The sequence below is a fragment of the Somniosus microcephalus genome, chromosome 4 (genome assembly GCF_052327205.1).
Source record: "Somniosus microcephalus isolate GS21.2 chromosome 4, FLI_Smic_1.0, whole genome shotgun sequence".
Classification (NCBI taxonomy): Eukaryota; Metazoa; Chordata; class Chondrichthyes; order Squaliformes; family Somniosidae; genus Somniosus; species Somniosus microcephalus.
This window is the reverse complement of record NC_140990.1, coordinates 337,009,248-337,030,276: the sequence shown is the minus strand read 5'-3', so window position 1 is coordinate 337,030,276 and position 21,029 is coordinate 337,009,248. Positions and strand designations below refer to the sequence as shown.

Below are 21,029 nucleotides of genomic sequence, written 5' to 3'. Positions count from 1 at the left end.
GTGCATCTCCAATCCTAACACCGCATCCTCCTCACAACTAAAAAAGATCTGGAAAATAAGGAAAGTAAAATTCAGAATAGTATTTGTCATATCTGATTCATTGGAGTCAGCCGTGTATAGATTGGGTTTCAAAAGGTAATTTTTTTCAACGATGTGTCACCACTCTGACTGTGGTATGGATGGGGTTGTCACAGCATTCGTGTCATCCATGTAAGGGATTAAAGTTGATCTAGCAGTTCCTGGCAACACATCAATTCTGACTGTGCCCTTCCTTTCATGGCACACCATAAAAGAGAAGTGCCACAGCATGTGGGGCAACGAGAACAGAGCAAGCAGATTTATTTATGTATTTGTGCCATGTAATGCAATGCAAACATATTTTCACCGCAATACAAATTAGCCCTCCAAATTACACTCCAAATCAAAAAGCGCTCGTTAGAATCTCAGCCTCGATGCAAATACCATTGCTGGGTGAGTTATTGGCAATTTTGAGCAGAGCAACTGGATAAAACAAAATCAGTTGTACCTGTATTAACTTAATGGTGGCACACTGCCAAATCTACCGTACTGATGCTTTTGTTTTCCTTCCTTTTCCCCAATTTTCTTTCCTTCCCCTCTTCCTAAGCCATTCTAACAGTGAGCATGAACAGGCCGTTTGGCTAGCAACAATTGGCACTTATAGAACACCTTTACTGCAGTTATTGTTCCAAGGCACTTCACTGAGTCGGAAAAGATGGCAAGCAGTAGTAGAAGAACGGCAAGAGAATGTAATGGATGGCATCACGGTCAAAATCAATCCTGTCATCAACTGATGACCAGATTAATGCCTTTCCAACAGAACTCATTGGATGGCGATTAGGAGCTGAGTCTCCATTCCTTAACCCAGAGATGTCACATACATTTACATCGTGAGCGAGCAGATAAAGTGTACAAGTAAAACAAAGACAATTCAGTACCAGTGTCTGCACAGGTATCCCGAATACTGCCAAGTGGTAGTGATTGACTATGTGGAATATAAAAACATTTAAAGAGCTATCTAGAGGAACGCCTTTTTAATTGATTCAGGCGTTTTTTCAGATGCTGAAGCAACTAACTCGATAAGAACATAATAATTAGGAGCAGGAGTCGGCCATATGGCCCCTCGAGCCTGCTCCGCCATTCAATAAGGTCATGGCTGATCTTCGACCTCAACACTTTCCCATCTGATCCCCATATCCCTTGATTCCCTTAGTATCCAAAAATCTATCGATCTCAGCCTTAAATATACTCAACAACTCAGCATCCACAGCCCTTTGGGATAGAGAATTCCAAAGATTCACAACCCTCTGAGTGAAGAAATTTCTCCTCATTTCAGTCTTAAATGGCCGACCCCTTCTCCTGAGACTATGGCCTAGAAATTCAGTGGGCTGCGCCACCAGTTAGCGCCCAAAGAGGGCATTTAGTGGCTTTAGCGCCACTGGCCACACCTCCCGCGATATTTAGCGGGGCGCTAATGGCGGCGTTAGCCTGTAGCGCTGCGCCGCCACCGATGACGTCATCGGTGTGCGCAGCGCCCCGCTCCCGCCCCGATCACCATATTTGGTCGCGCCTGCCTCTTTAACGCCGGTCGCAAATCGCGACCGGTTCACAGGGCCTACCTGTGGTGGTAGTGGTGCTGGTTAAGGTGGAGGTGCGGGGCGGCCGCTTTTTCGGCGGTCGCCTGCCAGCACCTCCGTCCCCGGCCTCCTAAACCCCCCCCCCCCCCCGCGGCATTGCCGGCTGTTTCCCGAGAGCCCGGCACTTCTCCTTGGTGCCGGGCTCATTTGCCGGCACTCGCGAGCGGGGATCGCGCTGTTGCAGGCACCTCCCCCTTAACAGTGGGAGGAAGGCCTGCAGTACCGCAGCATGCCGTGCCGCAGCGTGTGGCGCTGTGGCCCTTAGCACGGCGATATTCAGTGTGAGCGCCCCAAGCCAGGCACGGGGAGCCTCGAGTAGCGGCCCGCTTCCATTTGGGGCGCTGAAACTGAATATCGGGATGGCGCTAGTGGCTCCGCTCGCAGCGGTAATTCCGGCGCCCAGGCGAGCTTGGCGCCCCAAACAGCGCCCAACTGAATTTCTAGGCCTATGCCCCCTATTTCTACACTCTCCAGGCAGGGGAAAAAACCTTTCAGCATCTACCCAGTCAATTCCCCGCAGAATCTTATATGTTTCGATGAAATCAGCTCTCATTCTCCTAAACTCCAGAGAGTATAAGCCCACTCTACACAATCTCTCCTCATAGGACAACCCTCTCATCCCAGGAATCAATCTAGTGAACCTTCATTGCACTGCCTCCAAGACAAGTATATCTTACCACAGATAAGGAGACAAAACTGTCCAGGTGTGGTCTCACCAAGGCCCTGTACAACTGTAGCAAGACTTCCTTACTCTTATACTCCAATCCCCTTGCAATAAAGGCCAACATGTCATTTGCCTTCCTAATTGCTTGCTGTACCTGCACGCTAACTCTGTGTCCTGTACGAGGACACCTAAATCTCTCTGAACACCAACGTTTAATAGTTTTGCACCATTTAAAAAATATTCTGATTTTCTACTCTTCCTACCAAAGTGAATAACCTCACATTTCCCCACATTACACCCCATATACCTCATTAATATAGATTGCAAATAGCTGAGGCCCAAGCACTGATCCTTGCTGCTCCCCACTAGTTACAGCCTGCCAACCTGAAATTGACCCGTTTATCCCTACTCTCTGTTTTCTGTCGGTTTGCCAATCCTCTATCCATGCTAATATATTATCCCCATCCCCATGAGCCCTTATCTTGCATAACAATCTTTTTTGTGGCCCCTTATTGAATGCCTTTTGGAAATATGAAATATTACTTTCTTCAGTGTGTTTTGTACCTGTTACCGCAAAGTTAGCATAGATTTTTCTGTGTAGATGGTTGACACAGTTAGCAACCTTACCTCCCTTAGGGAATAGCACTGGCGACAAGCTGTTACTGGTGGCTGCAGGACAAGAGCCTCTGAGTCCTATTACTAAAGGCCATCCGAAAAAGGTGAACTAAATGTAACTTCTCTTACAAGTGACTTTCGCTGGTATTTGTGAACTGTGTTGATCCCTCTCTCTGACCCTTACACTAACTAATTGTCACAAAATGCAAAGCGAGATGAGAATCGTCGGAATATTCTTCGAAAACAGAGTAGAATTATTGAAATAACTGGATAGCGCAGGCTGAGTCTATTATGGGACTGAATAACATTTAAGTTCGAGCGGTTCGCTGTGCAGCTGGCCATCTAAAAGCTGTTCTGTGGTAATGCCCCATCAGTGCTGACATATGCATGGGTTTATTTTTTCCCCATTTATTGGGTATCAGCCTTGACTCAGTGGTAGCACTCTAGCCCTTGAATCAGAAGATTGTGGTTTCAAGCCCCACTCCAGAGACTGGAGTGTATAATCTAGGCTGGCACTCCAGTGCAGTAATGAGGGAGTGCTGCACTGTCAGAGGTGCCGTCTTTCGGATGCTGTGCTAAAACGATGCCCTGGCTGCCCTCTCAGATGGGCATAAATCAGCCCATGGCACTTTTTGAAGAGGAGCAAGGGAATTATCCTGGTGTCCTTACCGATATTTGTCCCTTAACCAACATCACTAAAACAGATTATCTGGTCATTTATCTCATTATTGTTTGTGGGGCCTTGATGCGCACAACTTGGTTGCTGCATTTTTCTACATTACAGTTAGGCATTCACTTCAAAGGGACTTAATTGCCTGTGAAGCATTTTGGAAGGTCCTGAGGTCACAAAGGGCACTATATAAATGCCAGTTCTTCTTTCTTTAATTGTAAAGCTTTTATTACAAAGAGAGCCCGGTGTAGATCCTTTATTGAATACCATCCTTCTGCACCTGGCACCTGGGTTCAAACCTAATCTGGACATCCATTTGTGTCAGATGACTATTAGGAGTCAAAAGTGGAATGAATTTAGGCTTTCTCAATCCCCATCTTCAGTAGACCACTGGTTTTCAACTTTCTCTGTGGGGACCCCTCTACAAATAATGGCGCATTCCAGGTGACTCTCTATACTAACTTTTGAAAGGAGATGCCAGATGCCCAAAAGAAAATAATGCAATCACCACACAGGATGGTATTAGTATTCAGCAACAAAAATAACATGCAAATATATCAATACAGAAAAAATATGGAATAAAGAGTTGTCTGATGATCTCAGGGACCCCAGTTTGAAACCTATACATTAGACAAGTCCACAGCAGGAATCTGCCCTCGCATTCACACAACTGTCACTGGTGAGACTTTGAGGTAGGTAGTTCAAGATTACATAAAATGACATAGAATTTACAGCACAGAAACAGGCCATTCGGCCCAACTGATCTGTGCCGGTGTTTATGCTCCACACGAACCTCCTCCCACCTGACTTAGCTAACCATATCTGCATGCCCTTCTATTCCTTTCTCCCTCATGTACTTATCTAGCTTCCCCTTAAAGGCATCGATGCCATACACCTCAACTACCCCATGTGGTAGCAAGTTCCACATTCTAACCCCTCTCTGGGTAGATAAGATAAATATCACAATGGTGAATTAAGTGGTGCTGAAATGGGAAAACTGGAATCAATTCCCGTTACCTCCAGCAATCAAAACAGACAATTGCTGAACTGGCCCCTGGTCACAAAAATTACCTTCAGTATAATTCAACGCACCCAGGGAATTTGTTCCATCTCTCCCTTGCAAATCAAGTATTTATTCAGTCAGACCTTGTGATTGTTAACTTATTAATAACCAATTACATGTAGCATTATGATAAAATAAATTATTTCTAGATATTACCACCAAAGAATATACACACTTGACTCCAGAATGCCTGTGCAGTTCAGTTTGAAGCCCAAACTGGTATCTATTAGGGTCCAAACTGAATTCAACTTGTTTGCTACAGAGGATTACACTTTGGTAAATCATTAGGATAATATAAAGTGAAAACTGCATTCAGCCTGTCTTGTTCTGTACTTGAAACGAGACATGATGATACGGCTAGAAGCAATGTTGAGAAATAATGGATTCCTTGCAGTAGCCCCCGCTTTGATAAGTAAGTTAACACCCTGTTTTAAACCCAGCAATGTTATAATTGAAGTAATAAAAAGAGTGAGGGATACTTACTTGGGAAATAGAGGATTGAGCAACATGGAGAACGGGCAGCAATTAGGCTTGAAATATTAGAATTACCATGGTTAACAAAATGGCGCAAGCTCATTGGGCAATTGGTTTCTTTCCCATCCTATAAATGCTTATATTTAATACTTTTCATATTTTTCTGAAAATGTTTTCATTGTTTGTACAATTGTTTTATTTAAAGAAATGCCTTAATGACTGTAATATTACATACAGAGAATCAGAACAAAATACAGGAAGTAGTTATTTACCACTAAAACTGTGGGTGTGATCAGGTCATAACACCCACAAAGCCATAAGAGTTCATGGATTCCATCACCTGATTCATCAGTGCCTTATTTTTCAACACTAATTCTTCTTTATATATCCAATGCGAGGAAGTTATGCTAAAGATTTATTAATCACTGGTTAGGCCGCAACAGGAGTACTGTGTTCAATTCTGGGCACCAAACTTCAGAAAGGATGTCAAGACCTTGGAAAGAGAGCGGAGGAGATTTACCAGAATTATGCCAGGGATGAGGGACTTCAGTTATGTGGCGAGATTAGAGAAGCTGGGATTGTTCTCCTCAGAGCAGAGAAGGTTAAGGGGAGATTTAATAGAGGTGTTCAAAATTATTAGGGGTTTTGATAAAGTAAATAAGGAGCAACTGTTTCCACTGGTAGGAGGGTCAGTCACCAGAGGACACAGATTTAAGGTAATTGGCAAAAGAACCAGAGGGGAGATGAGGAGAATATTTTTTGCAGTTAATTGTTACGATCTGGAATGCACTGCTTGAAAGGGTGGTGGAAGCAGATTCAATTGTCACTATTGAAAAGGGAATTGGATATATACTTGAAAAGGAAAAATTTGCAGGGCTCTGGGGAAAGAGCCGGGGAGTGGGACTAATTGGAGAGCTCTTTCAAAGAGCCGGCACAGGCACGATGAGCCGAGTGGCCTCCTCCTGCGCTGTAAGATGCTATGAATTTATACCACACATTTAAAAAGAATGCTATCAAGAGTTCTAGTTTAGCTACAGAAATTATTTGCATTGTCAATAAATCATCTGTATACAGAACTATTAAACCATAAAAGTCTAAAGCGCAGAGTAAGACCATTTGGCCCATTGTGTCTATGCAGGCTGTTTGCTAGAGCAATTCAGTACGAATACCACTGCCTTGCTCTCTCCCCATGGACCTGTATTGTATCTTTTCTAATATTGATCCAATTCTCCCTTAAACGATGCCGTGGTTTCTGACTCAACAACTCCCTCTAGCAAAGCATTCCATGTTCCAACTACTCTAACTAAAATAATTTCTCCTAATAGCTCTCCTAACAAATCAAAAAATCTCAAAGCACTTCACACATGAATTATTCTTGAAATGCAGCGATTATAGTTGAGTAGATAAACTTGCTTGTCCAGAGACTTCAGCACCTAATCCAGGCTGACACTTCAGTGTAGTACTGAGGGAGCGCTGCACTGTCAGAGCTACCGTCTTTCGGATGAGACGTTAAACCGGGGCCCCGTCTGCCCTCTCGGGTGGACGTAAGAAAAATCCCATGGCATTATTCGAAGAAGAGAAGGGGAGTTCTCCTCGGTGTCCTGACCAACTTTTACCTCTCAATCAACACCTGAAACAGATTATCAGGTCAGTATCTCAAATTGCTGTTCATGGAACCTTGCTGTACACCCACTGGTTGCCACGTTTCTTACAGTTCAACAGTGACTACACTTCAAAAATATAAACTTAATTGGCAGTAAAGCACTTTGGGATATCCTGAGGTCAGGAAAGGTGCTATATAAATGCAAGTCTTTCTTTCTTATCCAACACAACCGTTTCATGTCAATCTGTCATGCTCTTTTGAATAGTTTTATCTTTGCACAGTTTCAGCTCCCCGGGAATAATATCAAAAGGCTGTGGTTGGCTTGCAGTCTGCAGTCACATTATATAATGAAAACACTGCTGGTAACAGTATAGGCTGTTGCTGTAATAAGCAACCATTCCCTCAGCCTCATCAACCAGACAGCAATGCTCACTGAACTAAGAGCTAATATTCACATTTATTTTTAACTTCTACTCCAAATTTACCAAAGTTCAGTAAAAATTAATTTTAGGTGCATTTAATAACGAAGAAGTATGTTGGATGGCGCAAGAAACCAGAGATGCGATCTCTCCCTAATCCAATAGTTTGCTTCAAAGTAAAACTATGTATGGCACAGAAGAAAATTGAAAAAGCAAATGTTGCTCATTGCTCACCTGTGTCAGTCAGATTTAGGCTCAAGTGTCAATCAAAGGATGAGCTACTAAATAGGTTACAAAGCTATCCAAACAATAATATCTATAACAGAAGTTAGTCATATAGCATTATCCTCATTATAACACTTGGAGCATATGGCAGCTTCTGATATTACTTACAATCTTTCTGGGTTGCTCCCCATTAGAGAACTGATGTAAAATATCCTCGCTGTAACAATGCTATTTGCACAGCTCCTAAAAATAGTGTTCACGGAGAGGAGTAACTGCTGTCAAAAGCAGCCATTATTATGGGATTATATGTAAACCACTTTTAACCTCAATTGCGCATCGCTTTCAGCAAAGGCTGAAAGATGTGAAAGGTACATTATGGATCCAAATAATTAACCAATTTAAAACCAGGGAAAAGAAAGCTGCAGTCTGTCGAGAAAAGAAAAGTAATGCATTGGCTTGGCACATAATTCACTTGAGCAAAAGATTTATCAACATAAAGGAGACACCATAAGCACTGTCGCTAACAATATAGAGCTATTTCGATCCTGGCCTTTCACATCAACTGTATCGCAGAAGTAGCCAACAGCAAATGTGATCTATCACTAAAAATGCAGCTTTATCACCAGTACCATATTGCCGTTCATCCTGCTCTCATTCAAATGCCACAGTTTACCATACAAAATGGCTAAAGCATACTAGGATCCAGCTGTGTGAAAATTATGTTAGCAAAGCAATAGGCATCCTCCATACTTGTGCTGCAAGCAATATTCTGCTGGAGCGCAGTGCTCTGCCATCCATTGAGAAACACACACACACTCCTCGAGGGGACAGTATAGATTTTAACTTTGGATTTTGAACTGGTAAAAATAAATGAGCACTTCAAATAATAAAAAGGCAGTCAAAACATTTTCAATTTGGCTCTGTGCGCGTAAGCTAATTATTCTGTTATTTTTCTCTCACTTCAAACGCTGTGTGAGCAGTTGTCGGGTGGAGGTTGTTAAGGCTTGAGAGAGAGAAGACACTATCCATTGCTGTTGCTTTCTGCTATTGCTGCTGAGAGAACGAGAGACTAGGATTGCTGATGACTACAGCATAGGCAGGCCTCCAGTCTTCACATATATCTACAATATGTATCATTGCCTGGCTTTATGGAGGATTATTGCAGGTGTCACTGAATTAAAAGGAATCGCTGCCAGTGAGAGAAATAGCAACCAGTGTGTTTTTTTTAAATGTTCTGTGTGCTGCTCGATAGACTTTTCTAATCCTCTCCCCAGTTCACTCGCACAGCATATACTCACCGCCTCCGAGTCATCGAATCCATGCAGGTACAGATTGTCGTACATGGAGCTCTGATAAACCAGCACTGCTGATAAACACCACAGAATATAAATATGTCAGTCCGGCTGCAAATGGAAAGCCAGGAGGCCCAGGATCCCGGCGCCTGCTGATGTCTGTTACAGAGATGCGTAGCCCAGGCAAGAAGCAGAGAGAGACGCTGTTCATTCACATCATGGAGAGCGGGTTATCCCCAGAGGCTGCTCAGACCTGGCATTTCTCTGCCTTTCAACTACAGAATAAAAAGCATCCTCTCCTCATCAGGTCCCGATGACACGGCCGGAAGGGGCCGCTCTGATTGGCTGAGCTAGACTCCAGTCAGCTGAGAACAGCCCTTTGTTCCTCTAGTCTGTAGATGAGGAGCTGATGGTAAGGGGGAAAATAGCTTCATCAACTCCTAAAGAGATTTGATAAATTCCTTCTGCATTAGACAAGCAACTTATTTTTAGCCATTTGTACAGGGACTTCGGTGTTCAGCCAGTCGCAAATATTCAATATCTTATCCTTATTTTGACATTATCACCAGGAGATATGTTTGCATGGAAATTACATGCAGAACACGCCTGTTGGATATTCCTATTGGTAGGCCAACTGAAGCATGTAAGCATTTCTATTATTTCAGCTAATTTCGCGCTTAGCACTGGCTTATTTGCATCAATGTGCAGCTCTTTAAAGAGAAAGTATCACTTCATTAGAGGCACACAGGCCCTGTTTAGTAAAATAATTAGCACATCACTATCTCTAAGGTTCTAGCATGTTTTGCGTAGGTCTGTAGCACGCAAATACAGTACATGTTTCTGAACCTCAGTCTCTGTATTGCACACTTCCTAATTGAGCTGCCCTTGCTTAGAACAACAGTACATTGTAATGTTACTTAGCTGTACAGCCTACTATGACAGTGCTGCTTTATGGAATATTAACTGGGATTTATTCATTTTTTAAAGGGGCACCGTCATCAGGAATTTCTGGCTTGCAAGATAGATTTTCTTGTGTATTTTCTGTGTCCGCAGAGGAGGTGAGGGGAAGCACTGACAATAGTGAAGGTCAGAGTGCACTTTCAAAGATAATGACCTCGGCGTACAGGTGCCATTTTATATATCATTATTAAGTCATTTGCACCACAGTGGCCATGACTGCAACCAAAACAAAAAGGAACTGGAATTGGAATTTGCTTTGAGAAAAGCAATTGCAATCTGAACCCAAATTAAAAAAAGTGACTTGAAATTGATTTTGAACTCAGAAAAGGAAAAGGAATTTGAATTAAAAAATTGCGAGTACAGATTATGTCAATTTATTTTGACATGGTAAAACATGTCCCCATGTAAATTGCGATGGAAAGGCATTCTACCTATAACTTCTATGTATTTGTACTTTGACAGCATCAGGTATTTACATTATTGTGACTGGTTAACAAGGGTGTGAAATGCATGTCGCGAAGCACAGTAGTGTGAGACACCAGTAGCATCAGAAGGGTGCGTGTCTGAAGCTCAGCTCCACATGTGCGGAAAGGGTTAATCAGACTGTCCTGAAGACTATTGATGTTATGCTACTATTGATTCCATTATATTGTAGTAATGTTCATCTTTAGCCTTTTAAGCAGGGAAGTACAAGTCAATTTAAAGTACCATTGGGCTGTCGGGCCAGGGCTGACCCTGCAGCAATGGTCAGTTTCAGGGGGAAGTAATAAGATGTTTATCTAAAGACGTGCCATTGTATACAGGTTCCAAAAGTTCCAGAGAACTTTAATCATTTGGTAACAATGTGGAGAAACAGTTAGTTCTGCAAAGGAAAAAATCTGGGCATATATCATCCTTTTTAATTGGTATGAAGGATACTGAAACTAGGACGGACGTATAATTAAAGGCTTTAGAATAGCAATTCTAGCAAAAGAAGCTCGACACCATCCAGGACAATCCACTTGATGGGCACCCCATCCACCACCTTAAACATTCACTCCCTCCACCACCAGCGCACCGTGGCTGCACTGTGTACCGTCTACAAGATGCACTGCAGCAACTCACCAAGGCTTCTTCGGCAGCACCTCCCAAACCCGCGACCTCTTCCACCTAGAAGGACAAGGGCAGCAGGCGCATGGGAACACCGCCACCTCCAAGGTCCCCTCCAAGTCACACACCATCCTGACTTGGAAATATATTGTTGATCCTTCATCGTCGCTGGGTCAAAATGCTGGAACTCCCTCCCTAACAGCACTGTGGGAGCACCTTCACCACACGGACTGCAGCGGCTCAAGGAGGCGACTCACCACCACCTTCTCAAGGGCAATTAGGGATGGGCAATAAATGCTGATCATACCAGTGACGCCCACATCCCATGAATGAATAAAACAAATTTCTGGAACAAGAGTGAAACTATCAATATGATAATGAAGTAAGGGGCTATACTTGTTAGCCCAACTGAAAAAGAGCTTTTTAAGTAAGGAAAACTAAAGTTATTGATAAGGGTTAAGTCATTTAAATTCTCCTTCCAAGGAGTTGTATTTTAACTTCTGAATAATTATGTAATACAGAATTGTGTGGATTGTCATATAGAGGAAATACGAGAAATGTACACAAATTGGCAGTTTGCAATGAGTATTTTGATTCGTAAAGCCTAAGATACTGAGCTTATAACAGTAACACATTTGAATCACCATCCAACCATCATCAGGTGTACAATAGCAAAATACTGCGGATGCTGGAAATCTGAAATAACAACAGAAAATGCTGGAAACACTCAGCAGGTCAGGCAGCACCCGTGGAGAGAGAAAAACAGAGTTAACGTTTCTGGTCGATGACCCTTCGTCAGGTGTAGTTGCAAGTGCTACCTCTTAAGTGCATGCTTAAGTACAATTGCATGTACTGTATGCTTAATAAACCTATGGCGGCTGACTTCAAAGTTCAAGAACCTTATTGAAAACATTACGCGAAGACACAACCTAAACACCTAAATAGACGGACACTTCAGTGCAGCATTGAAGTGCCACTCTTTGTATGTGACATTAAACCGAGGTGGATGTTCAATATACCACGGTACTATTCAAAGAAGAGTATGGGTTCTTCAAGTATTCTGGCCCAACATTCTTCCCATGAACCAACACCATCAAAAACAGATTAATTGGTCCGTTAACTCAATGCTGTTTCTGGGAACTTGCTTTCTGCTAAATAGCTGCCACATGTGCCAAAAAAACAACAGTCAAAGCGGTTCAATGTATATGAAGCACTTTAAGATACTTCTGAGAACCATGACATTTCCTAAATAAATGCATCTTTATTTCTTCACATCAGCAAAAACAGGTGCAAGAGGTTTTGAAAATATGACAGAAATGTCCCACATCTGCTAAGGAGTCATGGTCAACAGTTTGGCGATCTGAAGCAGGTAATTGGGAGACATTCTCTTTAAGGACTTCAAGTTGCTTACAAATAAGATCACTGTGGAACTGTGCTTGGGTTTTGGAAAATAACAAAGTTTCATTGATCTCCACTCCCGATCCAGGCATGATGTACATTAAAAGAAGGCATTGGATTAAAATGTGACCCAAAAACAATTTACAGCATATGTCCCTCCAAAAAAAAGGGGAAATCACACTGCTGGGAGTGTACTGCAGACCCCAACTAGTCAGAGGGAGATAGAAGAGCAAATATGTAGGCACATTTCTGAGAAGTGCAAACACAATAGGGCAGTAATAGTAGAGGATTTCAACTACCCTCATATTAACTAGGATAGAATTAGTGTGAAAGGTATAGAGGACACAGAATTCTTAAAATGCATTCAGGAAAACATTTTTAGCCAGGATGAAGAAAGCCCAACAAGAGAGGGGGCGGTTCTAGACTTGGTTTTAGGGAATGAAGCTGGGCAGGTGGAAGGGGTATCAGTGGGAGATTATTTTGGTGCTAGTGATCATAATTCAGTTAGATTTAGCATAGTTCTCAATTAGGGAAAGGCCAGTTTCACTAAGCTGAGATGTGATTTATCGAAAGTGGACTGGAAACAGGTACTTGAAGGTAAATCAGTGTCAGAGCAGTGGGAGGCAGTCAAGGAGGAGATAGTGAGGGTTCAGAGCAAATATGTTCCCACAAAGGAAAAAGGGTTCCCAAATCTAGAGCCCCCAGATGTCAAGGGGGATACAGAGTAGGATAAGGCAAAAAGCGGACGCTTATGTCAGATACCAAAAGCTAAAAACTGCAGAAAGCCTAGAGGAGTATAGGAAGTATGGGGGTGAAATTAAAAAGGAAATTAAGAAAGCAGAGAGGGCGTGAAAAATATTGGCAAGTAAAATCAAGGAAAACCCCAAAATGTTTTATAAATACATAAAGAGCAAGACGATAACTGCATTTAGGGTTAGGGTTAGAGTAGGGCCTATTAGAGACCAAAAAGGTAACCTGTGTGTGGAGGCGGAAGATGTGGGTATGGTTCTGTCATCACAAAAGAGAGGGACGATGTAGTTAAGGAGGAGGAGTGTGAAATATTAGCTGAGATAAACATAGTGTGAGAGGAAATATTAAGGGGTTTAGCATCTTTGAAAATACATAAATAACCAGGCCCGGATGAAATGTATCCCAGGCTGTTAAGAGAAGCAAAGGAGGAAATAGCGGAGGCTCTGACCATCATTTTCCAATTCTCTCTGGCTACAGGTCTGGTGCCGAAGGGTTGGAGGACTGCTAATGTTGTACCATTGTTTAAAAAGGGAGAGAGGGATAGACCGAGTAATTACAGGCCAGTCAGCCTAACCTCGGTGGTGGGCAAATTATTAGAAAAATTTCTGAGGGACAGCATTAATCATCATTTAGAAAGGCACGGGTTAATTGAGGACAGTCAGCATGGATTTGTTGAAGCAAGACTAACTTGACTGAATTTTTTGAGGAGGTAACAAGGAGGGTCGATGAGGGTACCGAGTTTGATGTAGTCTACATGGATTTTAGCAAGGCTTTTGACAAGAGGAATGAGAAAATGGCAGAGAAATTAAACAAATACTTTGGCCGGGATCTTACCTGAAGAGGCACGTTGGGGGCAGGACTGCTGCCTTTTGGGTTCTAGTCCCGCCCCCAGCGACGCACAGACGCTATTTTGTGTCAATTGGCCTTGTTAAGCCCGCCCCGTGAGCTTGCCGGCCAATTAAGAGAAAACCGGTGTCAGATGACGTCAGTTGATGACGCGTCATCTGCGGGTTTTCTTAAAGGGGCCACCACCATTTCTTTCTGACATGATTTTTTCAGTGTTTGATAGCATTGAGGTGCTGCAAACGCTGACAATTACTGTACAAAGGTGAGCTCTTGCACCCAGGCTCTCCAGTGACTCTCTCCTTAGGCTAAAACAGATGGCAGCTGCAGGTGAGGTTACAGAAGCGATCTGTCACTGGTGAGAGAGGTTCTCCCAATGAGGTGGGACTACACAAACACTTCAAAGCTTGTCACATACAGAAAATTCTAAAAACAATAGAAATGACTTTCCCAACATTTTCTTACCTCTGCAACTCACCAGTATCCCATTGGATCCTTCACACCACTTCTGCAGCTGTCATCTATACACAAACATTACAGTAGACCTACAGCACGCCACACTTATCCTGGCGGGGTTTCCCGACGTCAGGAAGCCCGCAGTAGAAGTGTCAAAATTGGAAAAAGCCTCTTAACTACCTGTTAACTACCTGTTAACACACAGTAAAGTGGCTATAATCCTCTTCCCACCATTAGGAGTCGGGTCCCTGCGCAAATCGGGGACCCGATTCCCGGGAAGATTGATTGGAGGCGGGTTGGAAGCAGGTTCGGGACCCGTTGCCAATCTTTTTGATTTTGCCAGCTGTCCTGCCTCCAAACCCAACCCCTGAGCGCCGGCAAAATCACCCCCTTTGTGTCTGTCTTCACGGAAGACACAAAAAACTTCCCGGAAATAGTGGAGAACCAAGGGTCTAGCGAGCTTGAGGAACTGAAAGTATTAGTTAAAAAATTGTACTGGAGAAATTAATGGGACTGAGCCGCTAAATCCCCTGGACCTGATGGTCTACATCCTAGGGGTTTGAAAGAGTTGGCTATAGAGATAGTGGGTGCATTGGTTGTCATTTTCCAAAATTCCATAGATTCTAGAATGGTTCCTGCAGATTGGAAGGTAGCAAATATAACCCCACTATTTAAGAAAGGAGGGAGAGAGAAAACGGGGAACTACAGACCAGTTAGCCTGACATCAGTAGTAGGGAAAATGCTAGAATCTATTGGCTCAGTAATTCCGGGCCCAACGTGTGAGTACGGACGGGGTACTCACGCGTGTGCCCGGAGGAATTGCCGGTTTTCAGCATGCACAGCGCATGCGCTGAAAACCGGCATTTCCTGTCCTCTGACCCAAGGGGTTAAGAGGCAGAACGCGCGCGACTGCACAGGCAGCGCGTGCGCAGTAAAATTCCTTTTTTTTTTCCCCAGAGTTGCGCGTGTGTAAAGGCCTCCGGTTTTTACACGTGGAAAAACCAGACGTAAGTACTTAGTTTTACAGGTAAGTGGTCTTTTAATACAATTTAGAATTTTTTTTTCCACAGGTTTATTATTTTTAAAGAATTTACAGTAAGGTAAGTTTAGTTTTAGACCCTATTTTTAAAAAATTTATTTTTTTCAAAAAATTGATTAATTGTTTAAAACATTTTTAAAAACTTATTTATCGTTAATATAATCAGTGGGATGTTTTTAAAAATGTTATTTAAAGTTTAAGTAGTGTTTTGGCAGCCCATACTTTTCATGAGTTTGACAGTTCTTACTTTCAAACTCATGAATGAGTTTCCCCTCCCCTGATTGGCTGCACAGTGCTCACCTGATCCCAGCCGGCACATCGCACTAACTACGCTTTTTGAACCTGAAGAAAACTCTGCGCCCCTGGGAACGTCAGTTGCGAATGAAGCATGCGTTTAAAGAACTGGTCTTCATAGAGAGATCCTTCAGCATTGGTATTCCAAGAATTGTTAAAGGTTTAGGTTAATGTCCTTACTGATTTCGGAAAGAGTCCAAGTGGGCACCTTCTCAATTGTCGAAAAGGAACGTTTCCTGTCCTCTGACCCAAGGGGTTAAGAGGCAGAACGCGCGCGACTGCACAGGAACAATTGAACAAACACATAAATTGGCATTTCTGGATGCACATATATGCACACTCATATCAATCATACAGTCTGGTACCTGATAGGAAAAATCATCTTAAAATCCAATTAAATATTTGTAATTTGTTGAGTTATGGATTAATGGATGGATGGAGGGTGGGAGGGAGGGAGAGAAAGAGGCTTTATGGAAATTCTGGTAATGCATGAGTAACAGGAATTGAAAACAAAGCTATAATATTAATAGAATTGTCTTTGTTACCACTTACATCTTAACCTTATTACTACAACCTTCTAAGGACTGGTTTAAGTGCTGTAATCTATAATACAGCTGCATCAAGGCCGACAGAAAGGCTTCGTGGCAATGAGGGGTTTCTAATAGCACTTTGTAACAACACATTCTTTTAGAGTGTCCTTACAGTTTTGCAAGAAATACAAAATTGGGGAAATCTTCACAAATGCATTTACGATGTTGCTGCCCACAGGAATTCATGGACTCAGTGAGATTTCACTGCAGTGATTCAATTTTGCACCCTGAACAAGAGCACAGAATATCTCAAACACTTATATTTCATCCATGTGACCACCCTTAAGAGCCTATTGATTTTCAACTCATCACAGAGCTATTAATAGCAATATTTTTCAAAACGTTCATATAGTATTACCAATTTAAAAGTACACAGTAGCTTACACAAGGAAATCAATTTACACAACCATTATACTGTCACCCCTGATCCTCTCTAACTTTTACCGCTGCACAATAGAGAGCATCCTGACGAACTGTATCACAGTATGGTATGGCAGCTGTAGCTACTATGACCGGAAAGCCCTGCAGCGGGTAGTCAAAACTGCCCAACGCATTACCGGCACCCGGCTACCGACCATAGAGCACATATACCAGAAACACTGTTTACGGAGGTCACGGACCATCATCAAAGACCCTACCCACCCCAGCCACAGTCTGTTCGCCCTCCTGCCATCTGGGAGACGCTACAGATGCATTCGCACCCAAACGACCAGATTTAGCAACAGCTTCTTTCCCAGGGCTGTCATCCTACTGAACTCCACAAATAAACTCTAAAGCCTGCACATCTGCCAATGCACTTTATTATGGTTATGTTTATGCTAATGTATTACAAGCCAAATGAATGTTGAATGTTTAAATGTCTAACTCTAAATGTACACTCTCGGGAGCCGCAAGCCTACATTTCGTTGTACTGCACTTGTGCACTAACAATGACAATAAAGTTGATTATTATTATGATTATGATTATAATGAACATAAGAACATAAGAAATAGGAGCAGGAGTAGGCCAATCGGCCCCTCGAGCCTGCTCCGTCATTCAATAAGATCATGGCTGATCTGATCCTAACCGCCAATCCACTATCACAGAACCATCTCCTGAATCTAACAGAATTAGACACACGAAATAGGAGCAGGATCAGGCTACACGGCCCCATGGCCCGCTCCGCTACCCACAGGGCCATGACCGATCCGAACCTAGACTCATGTCCAAATTCCTGCCCGCTCCCCGTAACCCTTAATTCCCTTTACTTCTAGGAAACTGTCTATTTCTGTTTTAAATTTATGTAATGATGTAGCTTCTACAGCTTTTTGGGGCAGCATATTCCATGGACCTACCACCCTCTGAGTGAAGTAGTTCCTCCTCATCTCAGTTTTGAAAGAGCAGCCCCTTATTCTAAGACTATGCCCCCTAGTTCTAGTTTCACCCATCATCGGGAACATCTTCCCCGCATCCACCCGATCCAACCCCTTCACAATCTTGTATGTTTCAATAAGATCGCCTCTCATTCTTCTGAACTCCAATGAGTAGAGTCCCAATCTACTCAACCTCTCCTCATATGTCCATCCCCTCATCCCCGGGATTAACCGAGTGAACCTTCTTTGTACTGACTCGAGAGCAAGTATGTCCTTTCTTAAGTATGGACACCAAAACTGTACGCAGTATTCCAGGTGCGGTCTCACCAATACCTTGTACAACTGAAGCAATACCTCCCTATTTTTATATTCTATCCCCCTAGCAATGAAAGCCAACATTCCAATGGCCTTCTTAATCACTTGCTGCACCTGCATACTAACCTTTTGAGTTTCGTGCACCAGGACCCCCAGATCCCTTTGTACTTCAGTACTTTCCAGTTTCTTGCCATTAAGATAATAACTTGCTCTATGATTTTTCCTGCCAAAGTGCATAACCTCACACTTTCCAGTATTGTATTCCATCTGCCAAATCTCTGCCCACTTACTTAGCCTGTCTATGTCCCCTTGCAGGTTTTTTATGTCCTCCTCACTCACTACTTTCCCTCCCATCTTAGTATCATCTGCAAACTTTGATATGTTACACTCAGTCCCCTCCTCCAAATCGTTAATATAGATTGTAAAGAGTTGGGGACCCAGCACTGACCCCTGCTGAACACCACTAGTTACTGATTGCCAGTCTGAGAATGAACCATTTATCCCAACTCTCTGCCTTCTGTTAGATAGCCAATCCTCTATCCATGCCAGAATATTACCCCCAATCCCGTGATTTTTTATCTTAAGCAATAATCTTTTGTGTGGCACCTTGTCAAATGCCTTTTAGAAGTCTAAATACACTACGTCCACTGGTTCCCCTTTATCCACCCTATATGTTACTTCCTCAAAGAACTGCAGCAAATTTGTCAAACATGACTTCCCCTTCATAAAACCATGCTGACTTTGTCCTATTAAATTATGATTATCCAAATGTCCTGTTACTGTCTCCTTAATAATGGACTCCAAAATTTTACCTACCACAGATGTTAGGCTAACCGGTCTATAGTTTCCAGCCTTCTGTCTACTGCCCTTTTTAAATAAGGGTGTTACATTAGCAGTTTTCCAGTCTGCCGGGACCTTTGCCGAGTCCAGGGAGTTTTGGAAAATTATTACCAATGCATCCACAATCCCTACCGCCACTTCCCTCAAGACCCTAGGATGTAAGCCATCAGGTCCAGGTGATTTATCCGCCTTGAGTCCCATTATTTTACCGAGTACCACTTCCTTAGTGATTTTGATCGTGTTTAGCTCCTCCCCCCCTTTAGCCCCCTGTTTGTCCAGTGTTGGGATATTCTTAGTGTCTTCTACTGTAAAGACTGATATAAAATATTCATTCAGTGTTTTTGCCATCTCCATATGTCCCACCATTAATTTCCTGGTCTCATCCTTTAAGGGACCAACATTGACTTTAGCCACCTTTTTTCTTTTTATATAACTATAAAATCTCTTACTATCTGTTTTTATATTTTTTGCTAATTTACTTTCATAATCTATCTTCCCTTTCTTAATCAATCTTTTTGTTATTTTTTGCTGTCTTTTAAAGTTTTCCCAATCCTCTGTCCTCCCATAGATTTGGCTACCTTATATGCCCTTGTTTTTAGTCGAATACTATCTTTAACCTACTGAGATTCTGAGAAAAGCACTTTTGCCATCACCTAAACCATTATAAACAGCAAAGCACAATGATGTCAGCTGGCAAATCAAAGTGGAAGAAACAACTCACAGCAGACAGACAGGAAGCTGAGAAGCCAAAAACTATACAGCAAATCAGACTGTAGCGTGACAGCAATAGTGTTGGCCTTCAAACTTACATTGAACGCTAATGTTCTTATCTACTTTATGCATCTTAGCTGCTATGACTCATTAAAAAAGCTCTATGGCAGGGTCTCCAGCTGAAACATTTGATTGTTTTCTCTCTTTCTGATGCTGATGGATTTGCTACACAGTTCCAGCATTTGCTGCTTTCAAATCATGACTATTTACAATTAATGGCAACATTCGGGTGCTTTCCTTTATATTTTTATGCTTAAGACCATCCAACCTTCCTAGCCCCTGCGTTAGCTGTGCATGGCTCCCTCTCCTCAGGCACTGTCCCCATCCCTTACAAAACCACCGTCATCATTTCCCTCAGCCCCCACCCCCCTCAAAAAAACCACCCTTGAAACTTTTATCCTTGCAAATTACCACCCTATCTCCAAACTCACTTTCCTCTCCAAAGTCCTTCAATGTATTGTCGCTTTCTGTTGTGTATGTCCCTTTAAGGGAATAACTGGTCTCAGACTGCAGTACCGGCAGTGACCACCCCTGTATAAAAGGCCCTAGCAGGCTTCTGTAGTTTCAGTTTCCAGGTTGTCTCCATTCAGTAAAGACTTGTTATAATCAACTCCTGCAGTCCGTGTCTCAATTATACACGGACATAATACTTTCCAAATGCATTCCCATCCTTTCTGCAACTCCATGTTTGAATCTCTCCAATCAGGTTTCCATCCTAGCTAATCAAAGTCACAAATTACATCCTCTGTCGTTGTGACCACGGTCACTACCCCTCCTCATCCTCTCTGCAGTCTTTGACTCGGTCACTCACAACATCCTACTCCACTGATGTCCAATTCAGTGAACTGTCCTCGATTGGTTCCACTCTTATCTATCCAATCATAGCCGAAGCATTGGTCTCTCTTCCTGTCCCTGCACGGTTATGTCTGAATCCCCAGTGATCTATGTTTGACCCCCCAGTGATCTATGTTTGACCCCCATCCTCTTCCTCGTCTACGTGCTGCCCCTTGGTGAAATCATCTGAAGCTGCGAAGTCAGCTTCCACATGCATGCCGATGACACCCAGCTCTGTCTCTCCACTGCCTCTGTGCTGTCAGACTGCTTGTCCGACAGCCAGTCTTGAATGAGCCACAAGTTCCTCCAGTTAAACACTGGGAAGTTTGTAGCCTTCTCTTCCATATGTCTGTAACCTCAGCCAGCCCTAAATGCAAGTTGTTGTTGTGTTATTGTGGACAGTTACTGTGTAAGTCAGCAAATTGATATGTTCCTGAAGGAATTTAAAAAAAATGATTAGTTATATAAAAGTTACACACTTTCTCAGGCCATGTTACCTTACAGGTTCATTTTTTGTATTCATTCCTGGGATGTGGGTGCCGTTGGCAAGGCCAGCATTTATTGCCCATCCCTAATTGCCCTTGAGAAGGTGGTATACAACTGAATGACTTGCTAGGCCATTTCAGAGGGCAGTTGATAGTCAACCACATTGCTGTGGGTCTGGAGTCACATAATAGGCCAGACCGGGTAAGGACGGCAGATTTCCTTCCCTAAAGGACATTAGTGAACCAGATGTTTTTTTTTACAACAATCTAGCAGTTTCATGGTCACCGTTACTGATACTAGCTTTTATTCCAGATTTATTTAAATGAATTTA

At 42.8% G+C, this 21,029-nt stretch overlaps 1 protein-coding gene across 4 annotated transcripts in view; it reads right to left on the bottom strand.

Annotated features, from left to right (window-relative positions):
* cacnb4a (calcium channel, voltage-dependent, beta 4a subunit) overlaps positions 1 to 21,029 on the bottom strand; it is a 416,613-nt gene that overhangs the window by 245,059 nt on the left and 150,525 nt on the right. The window contains exon 1 of one of the 4 annotated variants that reach the window (XM_085986906.1): positions 8,687 to 9,009. The exons of the other annotated variants lie outside the window; for them this stretch is intronic. Coding sequence (XP_085843032.1) covers positions 8,687 to 8,731 — 45 coding nt within the window. The 5' untranslated portion in view covers positions 8,732 to 9,009. Of the gene's footprint in view, positions 1 to 8,686; positions 9,010 to 21,029 lie in introns of those variants that run through there. 4 annotated transcript variants of the gene reach the window in all.